This window comes from Dendrobates tinctorius, unplaced genomic scaffold, assembly GCF_039654945.1.
Source record: "Dendrobates tinctorius isolate UK_male_01 unplaced genomic scaffold, ASM3965494v1 ptg000136l, whole genome shotgun sequence".
NCBI classification, from domain to species: domain Eukaryota; kingdom Metazoa; phylum Chordata; class Amphibia; order Anura; family Dendrobatidae; genus Dendrobates; species Dendrobates tinctorius.
In genome coordinates, this window is record NW_027361804.1 from 5884302 (window position 1) to 5904300 (window position 19999).

At 38.7% G+C, this 19999-nt stretch overlaps 1 protein-coding gene across 8 annotated transcripts in view; it reads right to left on the minus strand.

Annotated features, from left to right (window-relative positions):
• The window catches only part of IQSEC3 (IQ motif and Sec7 domain ArfGEF 3), a 93248-nt gene that overhangs the window by 17658 nt on the left and 55591 nt on the right, over window positions 1–19999 (minus strand). For all 8 annotated transcript variants that reach the window (XM_073544205.1, XM_073544197.1, XM_073544198.1 and 5 more), the window contains exons 3-5: window positions 7130–7361; window positions 2218–3212; window positions 860–1021 (exon numbers count right to left, since the gene is read on the minus strand). In XM_073544205.1, coding sequence (XP_073400306.1) covers window positions 860–1021; window positions 2218–3206 — 1151 coding nt within the window. In that variant the 5' untranslated portion in view covers window positions 3207–3212; window positions 7130–7361. The remainder of the gene's footprint in view (window positions 1–859; window positions 1022–2217; window positions 3213–7129; window positions 7362–19999) is intronic.

Genomic DNA, 19999 nt, shown 5'->3' on the forward strand with positions numbered 1-19999 from the left:
TTTGCTATTCTATTATTCATTTTTTGTTTGTCTACTGTTTGATATCATTTTATGAATTTATATTACATTACTGCTTTATGTTATTATACTATTTTGTTATTTTTTAAGTTTATATTATTTAACTATTTTATATCTTTGCTCATCTACTTTGTTATAATACCATTTTAGGTTATTTTATTATATTGTTAATTTACATCATTGCATTCATTTAATAATTTATGCCGTTTTGATATTTTATCATTTATTTTCATTATTTTATGTCATTTTACTATTACTATAATTTTATTATTATATATTGTTTTACTATTTTTGTTCTTTTGCTATTTTATGTCATTTTTTTTATTATTCTATGCTATTTTTATTTTGTTAAGGAATTTTTGAGAGGTCGTCATCCATCTTTTTGCTGTCTCTGACATGCAGACATGTTGAATGACATTTTCCCTTCTCCCATAGATCTGACTGTACACGTATCGGCCTATATTGGGATGACTTTTCCGACCGTGATGGCTCTTTTTGCATTACTGCCGCTTTTAAATCTCCACTTTGTATTATCGTTCTGGATTTCTTTTTAAGTGATCTGGATAAAGCAGCCGTGCGCGTGCGAGTGTTTGGAGCGTGTAATATGTGTTGAGTAGCAGAATGACCTAGTTTCCTAACTCAGGTGAGGAGCGGAGACTGATGTATATGGCGGGGGAGGGACGGTCAATAAAGGCCTTTGGACATACATATTAGTGGTCCTATACCAGTGATTGATGGTCCCACTCATCGTCAAGCAGATGAGAGCTTTGAAAAATGAGACTGACTTGTTTTATTGGGGCCGTTCACGACAACCTTCCTACTACGCGTTTCAGTCACTCACTCGAGAACATCGCGGTTGAATTGCTTCTTGCTGTTCCCAAGGAACTCTCCGATCATTTGCCGGCTCAGTCCTTTCCTCTGTAGCAGGAAATGTGCAACCCCGATGGGGGTGTCTGGGATGAAACCTCGAGAGATCAAGAACTGGATACCTTTATCAGGATTACTGCAGTAGAGACAGAAAGAAGACAGTCGTCAGAAGAAGCAAGTTACGGAGGAGCGGAGGTCAATCCCCAACTTATTTATCAAACCGGTGTGAAAGGAAACCTGTATATATGGCCCCTACCAACCAATCAGAGCTCAGCTTTCATCCTTCAAACAGCTCTGGTAAAATGAAAGCTGTGCGGCGATTGGTTGCTATGGGCAACAGCTTTGTAAATGAGGCCTACTGACACCTAAAGGCCTCCAGAACTCGATGGAAGGTGCTCTATAGAGGTCCGAGAGGCTCCTTACACCAGAAATCTTACTCCAGTACTGACGTTCGAGTCGTCAGACGCCCCTAATTTAATAGGAGGCGTGCACCTCTTCATAAATCCAGAGCGCTGAACTCCAACATGTCCCCAAATGAAAACTGGTGAGAAAATCACTGGTCTTGATGAATCAGGTTCAAAATTTAAAGGGAGTTGCACTTTTCAAAAAGACACTATTTCTCCCGGTGTGTAAATATACTGACCAACCATTACATTAAAACCACTAATAAAGGAAAATAATAGCATTGGTGGTTCGGTGACAATGGCGCCTGTCGGGTACATATCGTCAGCAGAGATCAGTCACATCTTGGAGTTGGAAGTAGGAAAAATGGCAAAGAGTAAGGGTCTGAGCAACAATAGCAGGTGGGGTATTCTATGTATACTTGTGGGGGGTTACAGGTAGATGGCGTGCCTTGTGATGTGTTCCCGGTATACAGCATGTCTTGTGGGGTACTGCAGGTATACAACGTTTCTTGTGGGGTGTTCCTAGTATATGGCAGGACTTGTGTGTTTACGGTATATGACAGATCTTGTGGGGGGTGTCCCCAGAATACGGCATGACTTGTAGGATCTTCCCGGTACACAGCATGTCCTGTGGAGTCTTCCCATTATATGGCAGGTCTTGTGTGGGGTGTTCGTGGTATGTGACAGGCTTTGTGGGGTGTTCCCAAGGAGGTCGCACCGAGCAACGCACAGATCGACTACGAACGTCTTGGTGCCAGATACTACAGGACTCCAAAGGTCTTGTGGACACTATGACTTGCAGGACATACACAATACGAGGCAGCTGGTTTTAATGTTATGGAAGATCAATATATAAGCACCAGGGATGTTATAGAAAGTCAAAACACTACAGAAGGAGGACATACTGGACTCCATAACCCTTTCTTACATATTGAATAGGTTGAGTCCGATGCGGTACAGTCTCTTCCTCATTGTGTCGGTGGAGAGAGTGGGTGAACGGCAGCTGGCAGGGTTTTCGCAATAATACCGGGGAAGGCTGAGGATCATGGCTTGCAAGGCCTCCTTAGACGACACCTCAGATACAGACTTGGCGGAGGTGGAGGTGCTACTGCTGCTCAGCTGCTCTGAGAGGTCGGTAGGTTCAGTTTCAGTAGGAACAGGTCCAACAAGTTCTTTCCCAACCCCGTCCCCATTCACCTCCGGGAAGCAGTTCTGTGCGTGGTGCGCCTCATGAGCAGTACTTTCCTGGGAAGGAGGCTCTGAAATAACTTCTACACTGGCCCTCTCCTCCTCCAGTTTGAGGTTTTGGCTCCCTGTCAAGCAGTTAGACATGGAAAGGGAAGTAGAGGAAGAGACCGAGATATTATTATTGTCTATCTGAACGGTGACATCACGGAAGGCCATCATTAACGTACTGCTGCTCTTAGGTAGAGTCCCCAATTGGCCACCATCGCCTTCTAGGTCTTCTAGCTTTGGTGGCTCCAGTTCTGGGTTCTGCTGCATAAACGTCTCCCGGATCTGGTAGGAGCCCGCCTCAGGGAAGGCACACATGGTCTTCAGACTCCAAGTGCTGAGGGCATCATCTATGGACTTGGCGAGAGATTGGACCTGTTCGGTGAAGGAGTCTTCGAGCTCAGTTAATGCCCCACTGATGGTGGCCGGGAGCGAGGGAGACCTCACCAGGGGGATGCCCATTAAATTGTAGCTTTCCAGTAGAGCTTTTTCAGCAGAAGGAAAATTTTCAGGGTTATGTACCCGAACCTTTCGCAGGGAAATGCGTCGGGGGAGGCGACTTTGTAGCAAGGAATCTCGGATCTTTTCAAAGTTCTTGCTCAGCTGGTACTGTCGAAATGCCGTCTGGATGGTGCAGGCTGCCCTGCGGGAAACTAAGTGCCCCCCGTACTTGTGCTCAAGCATTTCAATCTGGAAAAAAAGAGAATTGATACAATAAATAAAAACTCAGGGAATATGTAAAGGCACTGCGGGGAACTAGAGATGCCACTGTTATGGGGGTCTCTATGTGACGCATTGATATGGGGGATCTATGGATGATGCAATGCTATGTGGGATCTGCTCATGACACTTATGGAGTCATGCAGATAACGCACTGTTATGGGGGGGATCTGTGGATGACCCACTGTTATGGGGATCTGCCGATTACGTACTGTTATGGGGAATCTGTGGATGATGCACTGTTATGGGGAATCTGTGGATGATGCACTGTTATGGGGAATCTGTGGATGATGCACTGTTATGGGGGATATGTGGGTGACGCACCGTTATGGGGGATATGTAGAGGATACACTGTTATGGGGGATCTGAGGATGGTCTGCTGCTATGGGGGAATCTGTGGAGGATGCACTGTTATGGGGGATATGTAGAGTATGCACTGTTATGAGGGATATGTAGAGGATGCACTGTTATGGGAAATCTGTGAAGGACGCACTGTTATGGGGGGGATCTGTGGAGGATGCACTGTTATGGGGGATCTGTGAAGGATGCACTGTAATGGGGGGATATGTGGAGGACGCACTGTTATGGGGGATCTGTGGATGGTGTGCTGTTATGGGGATCTGTGGAGGATGCACTGTTATGGGGGATATGTGGAGGATGCACTGTTATGGGGGATATGTAGAGGATGCACTGTTATGGGGGGATCTGTGGAGGACACACCGGCATGAACCCCATGAAGGCCACAGCAATGATTCTACACTGCTCTGACGCGTTTCAGGCCGTGCCCGTCTCCCCATACACAGGGATTGTCGTGATCTGAGCTTGGTGCTTTTACAGTGGGTGAACGCAGCAGATTGGGTTTTGTCTATAGAAAGTGAGATTTGTGCATTTCGCTTTGGCCGCGGCTCCGGTGATAACTGAACCGGCTGGAAGTTTAGGATGAAAATAAATCTCATTACCGAGGCCAAGAACCGTAGCACGGCACGAGCCCGGAGAGGCGGCGTCAGTAACGAGCCGCAGAGCGCCCCGCAGCCCCGGACTCTGGGAGTTTATTGCAGCAGAAAAACAAAAAAAAGGTCACAGGAAACAAGCCGAGGACTGTGCAGCCTCCAAGACCAGGCGAACCGCCATCCCTGGCTGATAAATACTGAGGATACTATGCACTGACAAGTTTCCCTGGGCCTGACCGCTCATTTCTGAACGGCAGTGCAAGTGTCAGTCTTTACTGTAATCCTGGCATTTAATTCTTGAGCGACGGCAGCAATGTGGGGCCACGATAGGCCTCTAAGTGGTCACGGTCTGGCGATAGTGCGGAGTCACTGGAGCGGGAGTGTTTAGTGTTGTTATTTGGCACTACAGGACGGTAATATTTGGGGATTGCCATGTGGTCACTGTATGGCATAATTAAGCTGCAATCTATGGCACTGTTAGATGGCACCATTTGGTATTATGTCGGCACATTTATGTACGATATGGCACTGTTACTCAGCCAATGAACGGTATGACATTGTGCAGGCCATAAATGGCAACATCACAAAAGCACTATATGAAACTATTAACTGAGGCTAAATGGTACTATTATGTGTACACTGTATGGCACTGTTATACGTACATGGTATAACATTAGTATCAATGGCAGTTATATAAGCACTATATGGAACTATTAATTGACACTGTGCAGCACTATTACGTCGGCATTTTAAGCTCCTGTTATATATAGAGTATGGGACTATTATGTAATCACTAAATGGCTATATCACATAAGCACTTTATGGGCATTATATGGACTATTACGCGCATAAGATGGCACTGTTATATGGTCACGATATGTCATTATTACTGTATGTAGCCACTAAAAATCACTTTCATATAAGTATAAGTCATTAATAACTGACGCTGTATGTCGCTTATGTGCTCAATAAATTTCACCATTATAGGTTCTCTATGGTACTATTATGCATACAGAGTATAATATTATGGAGGCAATAAAAGGCGGTCTTACATAAGCACTAAATGATACCACTAATTGATACAGTATGGCACTTATGTGCTGACTAAATGGCACTATTATGTAGACAGTATGTAACTGAAGTCTGATTGCAGCACAACACTGTTACTTATACGGGCACTAAATGGCACTATTACGTTAGCTCTATGGCAATGTTATACATTCACATAACATTATTGTGTAGACACTAAATGGCAGTTTGATAACAGTACTATACGTTACAATTCATTCACAATGTCTAGCGCTTGTGTGCTTGCTAAATGGCATTGTTACATATTCGTAGTATGGCATTATTATGTCAACACTATATAGTACTATTAAGTGTCAGTGTATAGCAGTTATGTGCTCACTACATGGCACTATTATATACACACTATATAGCACTATTAATTAGTAGGGTATAGCAGTTATGTGCTCACTACGTGGCACTATTATAGAAACACTATATAGCACTATTAATTGGTAGGGTATAGCAGTGATGTGCTCACTACTTGGCACTATTATATACACACTATATAGCGCTATTAATTGGTAGGGTATAGCAGTTATGTGCTCAGTACGTGGCACTATTATATACACACTATATAGCGCTATTAATTGGTAGGGTATAGCAGTGATGTGCTCACTACGTGGCACTACTATATACACACTATATAGCACTATTAATTGGTAGGATATAGCAGTTATGTGCTCTGTACGTGGCACTATTATATACACACTATATAGCGCTATAAATTGGTAGAGTATAGCAGTTATGTGCTCACTACGTGGCACTATTATATACACACTATATAGCGCTATTAATTGGTAGGGTATAGCAGTGATGTGCTCACTACGTGGCACTATTATATACACACTATATAGCACTATTAATTAGTAGGGTATAGCAGTTATGTGCTCACTACGTGGCACTATTATATACACACTATATAGCACTATTAATTGGTAGGGTATAGCAGTGATGTGCTCACTACGTGGCACTATTATATACACACTATATAGCGCTATTAATTGGTAGGGTATAGCAGTTATGTGCTCAGTACGTGGCACTATTATATACACACTATATAGCGCTATTAATTGGTAGGGTATAGCAGTGATGTGCTCACTACGTGGCACTATTATATACACACTATATAGCACTATTAATTAGTAGGGTATAGCAGTTATGTGCTCACTACGTGGCACTATTATATACACACTATATAGCGCTATTAATTGGTAGGGTATAGCAGTTATGTGCTCAGTACGTGGCACTATTATATACACACTATATAGCGCTATTAATTGGTAGGGTATAGCAGTGATGTGCTCACTACGTGGCACTATTATATACACACTATATAGCACTATTAATTAGTAGGGTATAGCAGTTATGTGCTCACTACGTGGCACTATTATATACACACTATATAGCACTATTAATTAGTAGGGTATAGCAGTGATGTGCTCACTACGTGGCACTATTATATAAACACTATATAGTGCTATTAATTGGTAGAGTATAGCAGTTATGTGCTCACTACGTGGCACTATTATATACACACTATATAGAGCTATTAATTGGTAGAGTATAGCAGTTATGTGCTCACTACATGGCACTATTATATATACACTATATAGAGCTATTAATTGGTAGAGTATAGCAGTTATGTGCTCACTACGTGGCACTATTATATAAACACTACATAGTACTTTTAATTGGCAGAGTATAGCAGTTAAGTGCTCACTACGTGGCACTATTATATAAACACTACATAGTACTTTTAATTGGCAGAGTATAGCAGTTATGTGCTCACTACATGGTGCTATTATATTTGCAGTACAGCCTGACCAGGGGTGGCACAGTTTTACAGTGAGACATTCGGGGGGCTCTTACTTGCTTGTTTTTGAGGTCCAGTGACAGTTCGTAGTCGGAGTTGTTGGTCCCGTGCGAACAGGTGGCGGCGCTCTTCCCTCGCTGCACTCGGACCGGGGAGCCTGTATGGTGCAGACTGGGCTTAGTCAGCGACTCCTCCTCTGCGGGCTGTATGGCACTGCTGTTCGTCGAACCATCCCCTTCCCGCACGTCCCAGGCCGTACAGAGCAGCTTCTTACTGGTGGAGTCATCTCTGTCGTAAGGAAAAGCATATCAGCAACATCTAGCAGCAAAGAGGGGCGGTATTATATCAGGCTCTAACCCTTTGGCTCTGGAAGTGTTAAGGTGATTGAATATTTTGGGAAAAGCCAGTGACTTGGATAAGCTGATTAAAAATATGTTCTGTGCCCTCGGTGCAGGGCGGCGAGCCTGAATATTTTATATCTATTAATATAAATGCCATCTGGAAGCTGATAATACGAGGGCACACAGGCGCTGCCGCTGCTACGGGCCGCAAATGAAGCCGACTCGGACCATAAACTTAAAGGGAGATCTGGTAGCGGCTCGTAGCCTTCAGCCTCACATGGAGGTCAGACGGGAATCAGCCAGAACAAATCACACAAGGAGACTTGGGGCGGCATTATGCCCGGCGGAGGACGGGCAATGTGTCATCATTAATACTTCGAGCGGAGAGTATTAACCTCCTGGTCTAAACATCCATTCAGATGAAATTACTCGTGGTATCAGTCAACACCGCAGCAGATGAGGCGCGGAAAGGGAAAGAAATGTAGGGCAGACGCCGGCCGCCTGACGAAAGGAGGCGATATGGGGAACAGAGCAAAGAAGGGATAGAAAAACGCCATCGAAATACAAGAATATTCGAGGGCACAACCCACCGAGGAAAAATCTCCAGTGGACATAAACTAGTAATAAATTTCTACCGCAAATGGGCGGTATTATAGTAATTAATATTCTGTACATATATTCTTGTATATAGGGGCAGCATTATAGTAGCTATATTCTTATACATAGGGAGCAGTATTATAGTAGTTATATTCTTATACATAGGGGCAGTAGTATAGTAGTTATATTCTTGTATATAGGGGCAGTGTTATAGTAGTTATATTCTTGTACATAGGAGCATTATTATAGTAGTTATATTCTTGTACATAGGAGCAGTATTATAGTAGTTATATTCTTGTATATAGGGGCAGCATTATAGTAGCTATATTCTTATACATAGGGAGCAGTATTATAGTAGTTATATTCTTATACATAGGGGCAGTAGTATAGTAGTTATATTCTTGTACATAGGGGCAGTGTTATAGTAGTTATATTCTTATACATAGGGGCAGTATTATAGTAGTTATATTCTTGTACATAGGGGCAGTATTATAGTAGTTATATTCTTGTACATAGGGGCAGTATTATAGTAGTTATATTCTTGTATATAGGGGCAGCATTATAGTAGTTATATTCTTATACATAGGGGCAGTATTATAGTAGTTATATTCTTATACATAGGGGCAGTATTATAGTAGTTATATTCTTGTACATAGGGGCAGTATTATAGTAGTTATATTCTTGTACATAGGGGCGGTATTATAGTAATAATATTCTGTACATAGGAACAGCATTATAGTAGTTATATTCTTGTACATAGGAGCAGTATTATAGTAGTTATATTCTTGTACATAGGGGCAGCATTATAGTAGCTATATTCTTGTACATAGTGGCGGTATTATAGTAATAATATTCTGTACATAGGAACAGCATTATAGTAGTTATATTCTTATACATAGGAGCAGTATTATAGTAGTTATATTCTTGTACATAGGGGCAGTATTATAGTAGTTATATTCTTGCACATAGGGGCAGTATTATAGTAGTTATATTCTTGTACATAGGGGGCAGTATTATAGTAGTTATATTCTTGTACATAGGGAGCAGTATTATAGTAGTTATATTCTTGTACATAGGAGCACTATTATAGTAGTTATATTCTTGTACATAGGGGCAGTATTATAGTAGTTATATTCCTGTATATAGGGGCAGTATTATAGTAGTTATATTCTTGTACATAGGGACAGTATTATAGTAGTTATATTCTTGTATATAGGGAGCAGTGTTATAGTAGTTATATTCTTGTATATAGGGGCAGCATTATAGTAGCTATATTCTTATACATAGGGGCAGTAGTATAGTAGTTATATTCTTGTACATAGGGGCAGTATTATAGTAGTTATATTCTTGTACATAGGGGCAGTATTATAGTAGTTATATTCTTGTACATAGGGGCGGTATTATAGTAATAATATTCTGTACATAGGAACAGCATTATAGTAGTTATATTCTTATATATAGGAGCAGTATTATAGTAGTTATATTCTTGTACATGGGGAAGTATTATAGTAGTTATATTCTTGTACATAGGGGCAGTATTATAGTAGTTATATTCTTGTACATAGGGAGCAGTATTATAGTAGTTATATTCTTGCACATAGGGGCAGTATTATAGTAGTTATATTCTTGTACATAGGGGGCAGTATTATAGTAGTTATATTCTTGTACATAGGAGCAGTATTATAGTAGTTATATTCTTGTACATAGGGGCAGTATTATAGTAGTTATATTCTTGTACATAGGGGCAGTATTATAGTAGTTATATTCCTGTATATAGGGGCAGTATTATAGTAGTTATATTCTTGTACATAGGGACAGTATTATAGTAGTTATATTCTTGTATATAGGGAGCAGTGTTATAGTAGTTATATTCTTGTATATAGGGGCAGCATTATAGTAGCTATATTCTTATACATAGGGGCAGTAGTATAGTAGTTATATTCTTGTACATAGGGGCAGTATTATAGTAGTTATATTCTTGTACATAGGGGCAGTATTATAGTAGTTATATTCTTGTACATAGGGGCAGTATTATAGTAGTTATATTCTTGTATATAGGGGCAGCATTATAGTAGTTATATTCTTATACATAGGGGCAGTATTATAGTAGTTATATTCTTGTACATAGGGGCAGTATTATAGTAGTTATATTCCTGTATATAGGGGCAGTATTATAGTAGTTATATTCTTGTACATAGGGACGGTATTATAGTAGTTATATTCTTGTATATAGGGAGCAGTGTTATAGTAGTTATATTCTTGTATATAGGGGCAGCATTATAGTAGCTATATTCTTATACATAGGGGCAGTAGTATAGTAGTTATATTCTTGTACATAGGGGCAGTATTATAGTAGTTATATTCTTGTACATAGGAACAGCATTATAGTAGTTATATTCTTGTACATAGGAGCAGTATTATAGTAGTTATATTCTTGTACATAGGGGCGGTATTATAGTAATAATATTCTGTACATAGGAACAGCATTATAGTAGTTATATTCTTGTACATAGGAGCAGTATTATAGTAGTTATATTCTTGTACATAGGGGCAGCATTATAGTAGCTATATTCTTATACATAGGAGCAGTATTATAGTAGTTATATTCTTGTACATGGGGCAGTATTATAGTAGTTATATTCTTGTACATAGGGGCAGTATTATAGTAGTTATATTCTTGTACATAGGGGCAGCATTATAGTAGTTATATTCTTGTATATAGGGGCAGCATTATAGTAGTTATATTCTTGTACATAGGAGCAGTATTATAGTAGTTATATTCTTGTACATAGGGGCAGCATTATAGTAGCTATATTCTTGTACATAGGAGCAGTATTATAGTAGTTATATTCTTGTACATGGGGCAGTATTATAGTAGTTATATTCTTGTACATAGGGGCAGTATTATAGTAGTTATATTCTTGTACATAGGGGCAGCATTATAGTAGTTATATTCTTGTATATAGGGGCAGCATTATAGTAGTTATATTCTTGTATATAGGGGCAGCATTATAGTAGTTATATTCTTGTACATAGGGGCAGTATTATAGTAGTTATATTCTTGTAGATAGAGGCAGTATTATAGTAGTTATATTCTTGTATATAGGGGCAGTATTATAGTAGTTATATTCTTATACATAGGGGCAGTATTATAGTAGTTATATTCTTGTATATAGGGACAGAATTATAGTAGTTATATTCTTATACATAGGGGCAGTATTATAGTAGTTATATTCTTGTACATGGGGGCGGTATTATAGTAATAATATTCTGTACATAGGAACAGCATTATAGTAGTTATATTCTTGTACATAGGCGCAGTATTATAGTAGTTATATTCTTGTACATAGGGGCAGCATTATAGTAGTTGTATTCTTGTACATAGGGGCAGTATTATAGTAGTTATATTCTTGTACATAGGGGCAGTATTATAGTAGTTATATTCTTGTACATAGGAGCAGTATTATAGTAGTTATATTCTTGTACATAGGGGCAGCATTATAGTAGCTATATTCTTGTACTTAGGGGCAGCATTATAGTAGCTATATTCTTATACATAGTGGCAGTATTATAGTAGCTATATTCTTGTACATAGGGGACAGTATTATAGTAGTTATATTCTTGTACATAGGGGCAGTAGTATAGTAGTTATATTCTTGTATATAGGGGCAGTGTTATAGTAGTTATATTCTTGTACATAGGAGCATTATTATAGTAGTTATATTCTTGTACATAGGAGCAGTATTATAGTAGTTATATTCTTGTATATAGGGGCAGCATTATAGTAGCTATATTCTTATACATAGGGAGCAGTATTATAGTAGTTATATTCTTATACATAGGGGCAGTAGTATAGTAGTTATATTCTTGTACATAGGGGCAGTGTTATAGTAGTTATATTCTTATACATAGGGGCAGTATTATAGTAGTTATATTCTTGTACATAGGGGCAGTATTATAGTAGTTATATTCTTGTACATAGGGGCAGTATTATAGTAGTTATATTCTTGTATATAGGGGCAGCATTATAGTAGTTATATTCTTATACATAGGGAGCAGTATTATAGTAGTTATATTCTTATACATAGGGGCAGTAGTATAGTAGTTATATTCTTGTATATAGGGGCAGTGTTATAGTAGTTATATTCTTGTACATAGGAGCATTATTATAGTAGTTATATTCTTGTACATAGGAGCAGTATTATAGTAGTTATATTCTTGTATATAGGGGCAGCATTATAGTAGCTATATTCTTATACATAGGGAGCAGTATTATAGTAGTTATATTCTTATACATAGGGGCAGTAGTATAGTAGTTATATTCTTGTACATAGGGGCAGTGTTATAGTAGTTATATTCTTATACATAGGGGCAGTATTATAGTAGTTATATTCTTGTACATAGGGGCAGTATTATAGTAGTTATATTCTTGTACATAGGGGCAGTATTATAGTAGTTATATTCTTGTATATAGGGGCAGCATTATAGTAGTTATATTCTTATACATAGGGGCAGTATTATAGTAGTTATATTCTTATACATAGGGGCAGTATTATAGTAGTTATATTCTTGTACATAGGGGCAGTATTATAGTAGTTATATTCTTGTACATAGGGGCGGTATTATAGTAATAATATTCTGTACATAGGAACAGCATTATAGTAGTTATATTCTTGTACATAGGAGCAGTATTATAGTAGTTATATTCTTGTACATAGGGGCAGCATTATAGTAGCTATATTCTTGTACATAGTGGCGGTATTATAGTAATAATATTCTGTACATAGGAACAGCATTATAGTAGTTATATTCTTATACATAGGAGCAGTATTATAGTAGTTATATTCTTGTACATAGGGGCAGTATTATAGTAGTTATATTCTTGCACATAGGGGCAGTATTATAGTAGTTATATTCTTGTACATAGGGGGCAGTATTATAGTAGTTATATTCTTGTACATAGGGAGCAGTATTATAGTAGTTATATTCTTGTACATAGGAGCACTATTATAGTAGTTATATTCTTGTACATAGGGGCAGTATTATAGTAGTTATATTCCTGTATATAGGGGCAGTATTATAGTAGTTATATTCTTGTACATAGGGACAGTATTATAGTAGTTATATTCTTGTATATAGGGAGCAGTGTTATAGTAGTTATATTCTTGTATATAGGGGCAGCATTATAGTAGCTATATTCTTATACATAGGGGCAGTAGTATAGTAGTTATATTCTTGTACATAGGGGCAGTATTATAGTAGTTATATTCTTGTACATAGGGGCAGTATTATAGTAGTTATATTCTTGTACATAGGGGCGGTATTATAGTAATAATATTCTGTACATAGGAACAGCATTATAGTAGTTATATTCTTATATATAGGAGCAGTATTATAGTAGTTATATTCTTGTACATGGGGAAGTATTATAGTAGTTATATTCTTGTACATAGGGGCAGTATTATAGTAGTTATATTCTTGTACATAGGGAGCAGTATTATAGTAGTTATATTCTTGCACATAGGGGCAGTATTATAGTAGTTATATTCTTGTACATAGGGGGCAGTATTATAGTAGTTATATTCTTGTACATAGGAGCAGTATTATAGTAGTTATATTCTTGTACATAGGGGCAGTATTATAGTAGTTATATTCTTGTACATAGGGGCAGTATTATAGTAGTTATATTCCTGTATATAGGGGCAGTATTATAGTAGTTATATTCTTGTACATAGGGACAGTATTATAGTAGTTATATTCTTGTATATAGGGAGCAGTGTTATAGTAGTTATATTCTTGTATATAGGGGCAGCATTATAGTAGCTATATTCTTATACATAGGGGCAGTAGTATAGTAGTTATATTCTTGTACATAGGGGCAGTATTATAGTAGTTATATTCTTGTACATAGGGGCAGTATTATAGTAGTTATATTCTTGTACATAGGGGCAGTATTATAGTAGTTATATTCTTGTATATAGGGGCAGCATTATAGTAGTTATATTCTTATACATAGGGGCAGTATTATAGTAGTTATATTCTTGTACATAGGGGCAGTATTATAGTAGTTATATTCCTGTATATAGGGGCAGTATTATAGTAGTTATATTCTTGTACATAGGGACAGTATTATAGTAGTTATATTCTTGTATATAGGGAGCAGTGTTATAGTAGTTATATTCTTGTATATAGGGGCAGCATTATAGTAGCTATATTCTTATACATAGGGGCAGTAGTATAGTAGTTATATTCTTGTACATAGGGGCAGTATTATAGTAGTTATATTCTTGTACATAGGAACAGCATTATAGTAGTTATATTCTTGTACATAGGAGCAGTATTATAGTAGTTATATTCTTGTACATAGGGGCGGTATTATAGTAATAATATTCTGTACATAGGAACAGCATTATAGTAGTTATATTCTTGTACATAGGAGCAGTATTATAGTAGTTATATTCTTGTACATAGGGGCAGCATTATAGTAGCTATATTCTTATACATAGGAGCAGTATTATAGTAGTTATATTCTTGTACATGGGGCAGTATTATAGTAGTTATATTCTTGTACATAGGGGCAGTATTATAGTAGTTATATTCTTGTACATAGGGGCAGCATTATAGTAGTTATATTCTTGTATATAGGGGCAGCATTATAGTAGTTATATTCTTGTACATAGGAGCAGTATTATAGTAGTTATATTCTTGTACATAGGGGCAGCATTATAGTAGCTATATTCTTGTACATAGGAGCAGTATTATAGTAGTTATATTCTTGTACATGGGGCAGTATTATAGTAGTTATATTCTTGTACATAGGGGCAGTATTATAGTAGTTATATTCTTGTACATAGGGGCAGCATTATAGTAGTTATATTCTTGTATATAGGGGCAGCATTATAGTAGTTATATTCTTGTATATAGGGGCAGCATTATAGTAGTTATATTCTTGTACATAGGGGCAGTATTATAGTAGTTATATTCTTGTAGATAGAGGCAGTATTATAGTAGTTATATTCTTGTATATAGGGGCAGTATTATAGTAGTTATATTCTTATACATAGGGGCAGTATTATAGTAGTTATATTCTTGTATATAGGGACAGAATTATAGTAGTTATATTCTTATACATAGGGGCAGTATTATAGTAGTTATATTCTTGTACATGGGGGCGGTATTATAGTAATAATATTCTGTACATAGGAACAGCATTATAGTAGTTATATTCTTGTACATAGGCGCAGTATTATAGTAGTTATATTCTTGTACATAGGGGCAGCATTATAGTAGTTGTATTCTTGTACATAGGGGCAGTATTATAGTAGTTATATTCTTGTACATAGGGGCAGTATTATAGTAGTTATATTCTTGTACATAGGAGCAGTATTATAGTAGTTATATTCTTGTACATAGGGGCAGCATTATAGTAGCTATATTCTTGTACTTAGGGGCAGCATTATAGTAGCTATATTCTTATACATAGTGGCAGTATTATAGTAGCTATATTCTTGTACATAGGGGACAGTATTATAGTAGTTATATTCTTGTACATAGGGAGCAGTATTATAGTAGTTATATTCTTGTACATAGGGGCAGCATTATAGTAATTATTTTCGTGTACATAGGGGCAGTATTATAGTAATTATTTTCTTGTACATAGGGGACAGTATTATAGTAGTTATATTCTTGTACATAGGGGCAGTTTTATAGTAGTTATATTCTTGTACATAGGAGGCAGTATTATAGTAGTTATATTCTTGTACATAGGGGCAGTTTTATAATAGTTATATTCTTGTACATAGGAGGCAGTATTATAGTAGCTATATTCTTGTACATAGGGACAGTATTATAGTAGCTATATTCTTGTACATAGGAGGCAATATTATAGTAGCTATATTCTTGTACATAGGAGCAGTATTATAGTAGTTATATTCTTGTACATAGGAGCAGTATTATAGTAGTTCTATTCCTGTACATAATTGTAGTATTATAGTAGTTATATTCTTGTACACTGGGGCAGTATTATAGTAGTTATATTCTGTACATAGGCGACATGGATTTAGAATGCTTTCCCTTTAATAGTTGTTCTGTTTAGAACCTCCCCTTCAGGTTTCCTGGGCTTGGAAGCTTGTAGCCATTTTCTCCCAGATCTCTGAGCTACTCTCTGCAAAATCACTGCTTCTGTCAAGCAGATTTCGGTGAGAGTTTAATACAGTTACTGTATGTGTTGTGCTATGAATCTGTGTTAGCTAGCCATAATTCAGCCCCCATGATATGTGCAATGTATTTCCAGCTCGTTGTAATGCTCTTGCACTGTATGTAGTTAGATGTATCCTTGTTCAGGTAGGGCAATGCTGGCAGCCTTATTTGCTTAGATATCTCTCTTCACTGCATTGTGTTTTGTATTACTCAAGCTATGTAATAATTAGCCTGCTACTGTTATAATAGCACCCTGTATTACTGCTGCTGTTGTTGTTGTTGTTGTTGTTATCTGCCAGTACTGATATACCGTACTGTCTGGTTCTTTATAGTTCTTACCCGATCTTGTCCACAATTGTGTTCACCAATCTCCTCCACTATACCATCTGTTATCATCTACCATTGTTATTCACATCATCTCAATAAATATAGACTTAAAGGGAATCTGTCCCCCCTTTCTTGAGATATCATATAATGATATCATTCAATTGTGTGTCATATAAGGATTCTCTTAGTACTTTTGCTTCCCCTGACCCCGCACCTTTCATGCATAAATACCTTTTTTATATCGCTTCAGATGTATGTAAACTGCCACGGTCCGGTCCGATGGGCGGGGCTTATTCAACTGCCCCCCCCCCTCCCTGTCTTGCTCTACACAAGAAGAAATGCGTAGAATTATGTGACACACAATTGAATAATATCATTATATGATATCTCAAAAAAGGGGTGACAGATTCCCTTTAAGCACCCATACAGTCTTGTTACTGGGAGTGGATGAAAGGTTTAGCCGTATGCTGGAATCCATACAGCGTCATACGTGGAAGAAGGCAGAACAAAGGAGAAAGAATAAACCTAGGTCATATGTTGTCTTCACCATGTTTGCTGTGCGGTTATATAAGTATTAGTGGTGCTTGGAGTTGCTCTTTAGAATGCGCTGACTGCAGTTTGCCCTGTGCGCCATGCAGCCCTCAGCCTGGCATCCTGTACACAGCCCAGCAGCTGGCAGCCTGCATCAGTGTCACATCTCGGAGCCCCAGCATACTAAGTGGGGTGGGCAGCGATAGAGGAGGGGTATTTAAACGGTAAATCTGAAGCCCTTGACTATCTTGTGCCCGGGGGCAAATTAGGATGAGACGGATTTGCTGACAGGGCAATGAGGCGGAAAGTAAAAATACTACAGTGAGAATGAGAGAGAGGGAAATAGGGCAGAGTCACCCAACGTCAGGAGAAGACGCTGCTCCGCTGTGTCATACAATCTATACATGGATGTGAAGGTCTGGAGTCAGATACACCGGCGGCAGCTCCACTGCTCATATATACACTGCACAGTACCACTCCTCCGGTATATATACACTGCACAGTACCACTCCTCCTGTATATATACACTGCACAGTACCGCTCCTCCTGTATATATACCCTGCACAGTACCACTGCTCCGGTATATATACACTGCACAGTACCATTCCTCCTGTATATATATACTGCACAGTACCACTCCTCCTGTATATATACACTGCACAGTACCACTCCTCCTGTATATATACACTGCACAGTACCACTCCTCCTGTATATATACACTGCACAGTACCACCCCTCCTGTATATATACACTGCACAGTACCACTCCTCCTGTATATATACACTGCACAGTACCACTCCTCCTGTATATATACACTGCACAGTACCACTCCTCCTGTATATATACACTGCACAGTACCACTCCTCCTGTATATATACACTGCACAGTACCACTCCTCCTGTATATACACTGCACAGTACCACTCCTCCTGTATATATACACTGCACAGTACCGCTCCTCCTGTATATATACACTGCACAGTACCACTCCTCCCGTATATATACACTGCACAGTACCACTCCTCCCGTATATATACACTGCACAGTACCACTCCTCCTGTATATATACACTGCACAGTACCACTCCTCCTGTATATATACACTGCACAGTACCACCCCTCCTGTATATATACACTGCACAGTACCACTCCTCCTGTATATATACACTGCACAGTACCACTCCTCCTGTATATATACACTGCACAGTACCACTCCTCCCGTATACACTGCACAGTACCACTCCTCCTGTATATATACACTGCACAGTACCACTCCTCCTGTATATACACTGCACAGTACCACTCCTCCTGTATATATACACTGCACAGTACCGCTCCTCCTGTATATATACACTGCACAGTACCACTCCTCCCGTATATATACACTGCACAGTACCACTCCTCCCGTATATATACACTGCACAGTACCACTCCTCCTGTATATATACACTGCACAGTACCGCTCCTCCTGTATATATACACTGTACAGTACCGCTCCTCCTGTATATATACACTGTACAGTACCACTCCTCCTGTATATATACACTGCACAGTACCGCTCCTCCTGTATATATACACTGCACAGTACCGCTCCTCCTGTATATATACACTGCACAGTACCACTCCTCCTGTATATAGTATACACCGCACAGTACCACTCCTCCTGTATATATACACTGCACAGTACCACTCCTCCTGTATATATATACACTGCACAGCACCACTCCTCCTGTATATATACACTGCACAGTACCGCTCCTCCTGTATATATACACTGCACAGTACCGCTCCTCCTGTATATATACACTGCACAGTACCGCTCCTCCTGTATATATACACTGCACAGTACCACTCCTCCCGTATATATACACTGCACAGTACTACTACTCCTGTATATATACACTGCACAGTACCACTCCTCCTGTATATATACACTGCACAGCACCGCTCCTCCTGTATATATACACTGCACAGTACCACTCCTCCTGTATATATATACACTGCACAGTACCACTCCTCCTGTATATATACACTGCACAGTACCACTCCTCCCGTATATATACACTGCACAGTACTACTCCTCCTGTATATATACACTGCACAGTACCGCTCCTCCTGTATATATACACTGCACAGTACCACTCCTCCTGTATATATACACTGCACAGTACCACTCCTCCTGTATATATACACTGCACAGTACCACTCCTCCTGTATATATACACTGCACAGTACCACTCCTCCTGTATATATACACTGCACAGCACCACTCCTCCTGTATATATACACTGCACAGCACCGCTCCTCCTGTATATATACACTGCACAGCACCGCTCCTCCTGTATATATACACTGCACAGTACCACTCCTCCTGTATATATATACACTGCACAGCACCGCTCCTCCTGTATATATACACTGCACAGTACCACTCCTCCTGCTCTGTATACTGGGTGTCATTGTCATATACAGTATAATAGCTCGGCTTTCTACCCATCTCCATACATCTTATTCTGATTTCCTCAGTACATGTGTGTTTTGTGTGTGGTAACAGCCTGCAGAATTGTGAATGCAGCTCTGGATGTGACTAAAATGTGAAGAATCGCACAATCAGTCCATAGACAGTGATAGGACACCCCTGCTGGTATCAGGCACAGGACATACAGATACAGTAACACACAGAGACAATACGATTCACATGCAGATAATGAAGTAGATTTATTGAAGATTATATACGAATGATAGAACAGGAGTATATACACATATATAATAATATTATATCACAGCATCATGAAGGGGCGGTGTACAAAGCAAATGTCATGGCATACACCTTATATCCTACACATTCTGCAGCTTATACCCCGTAATATAAATCAGTAAAGTCATTAAAGGGGAAGTACACAATTTTTAGTTCAAGCAGGCGCGGCGATCAC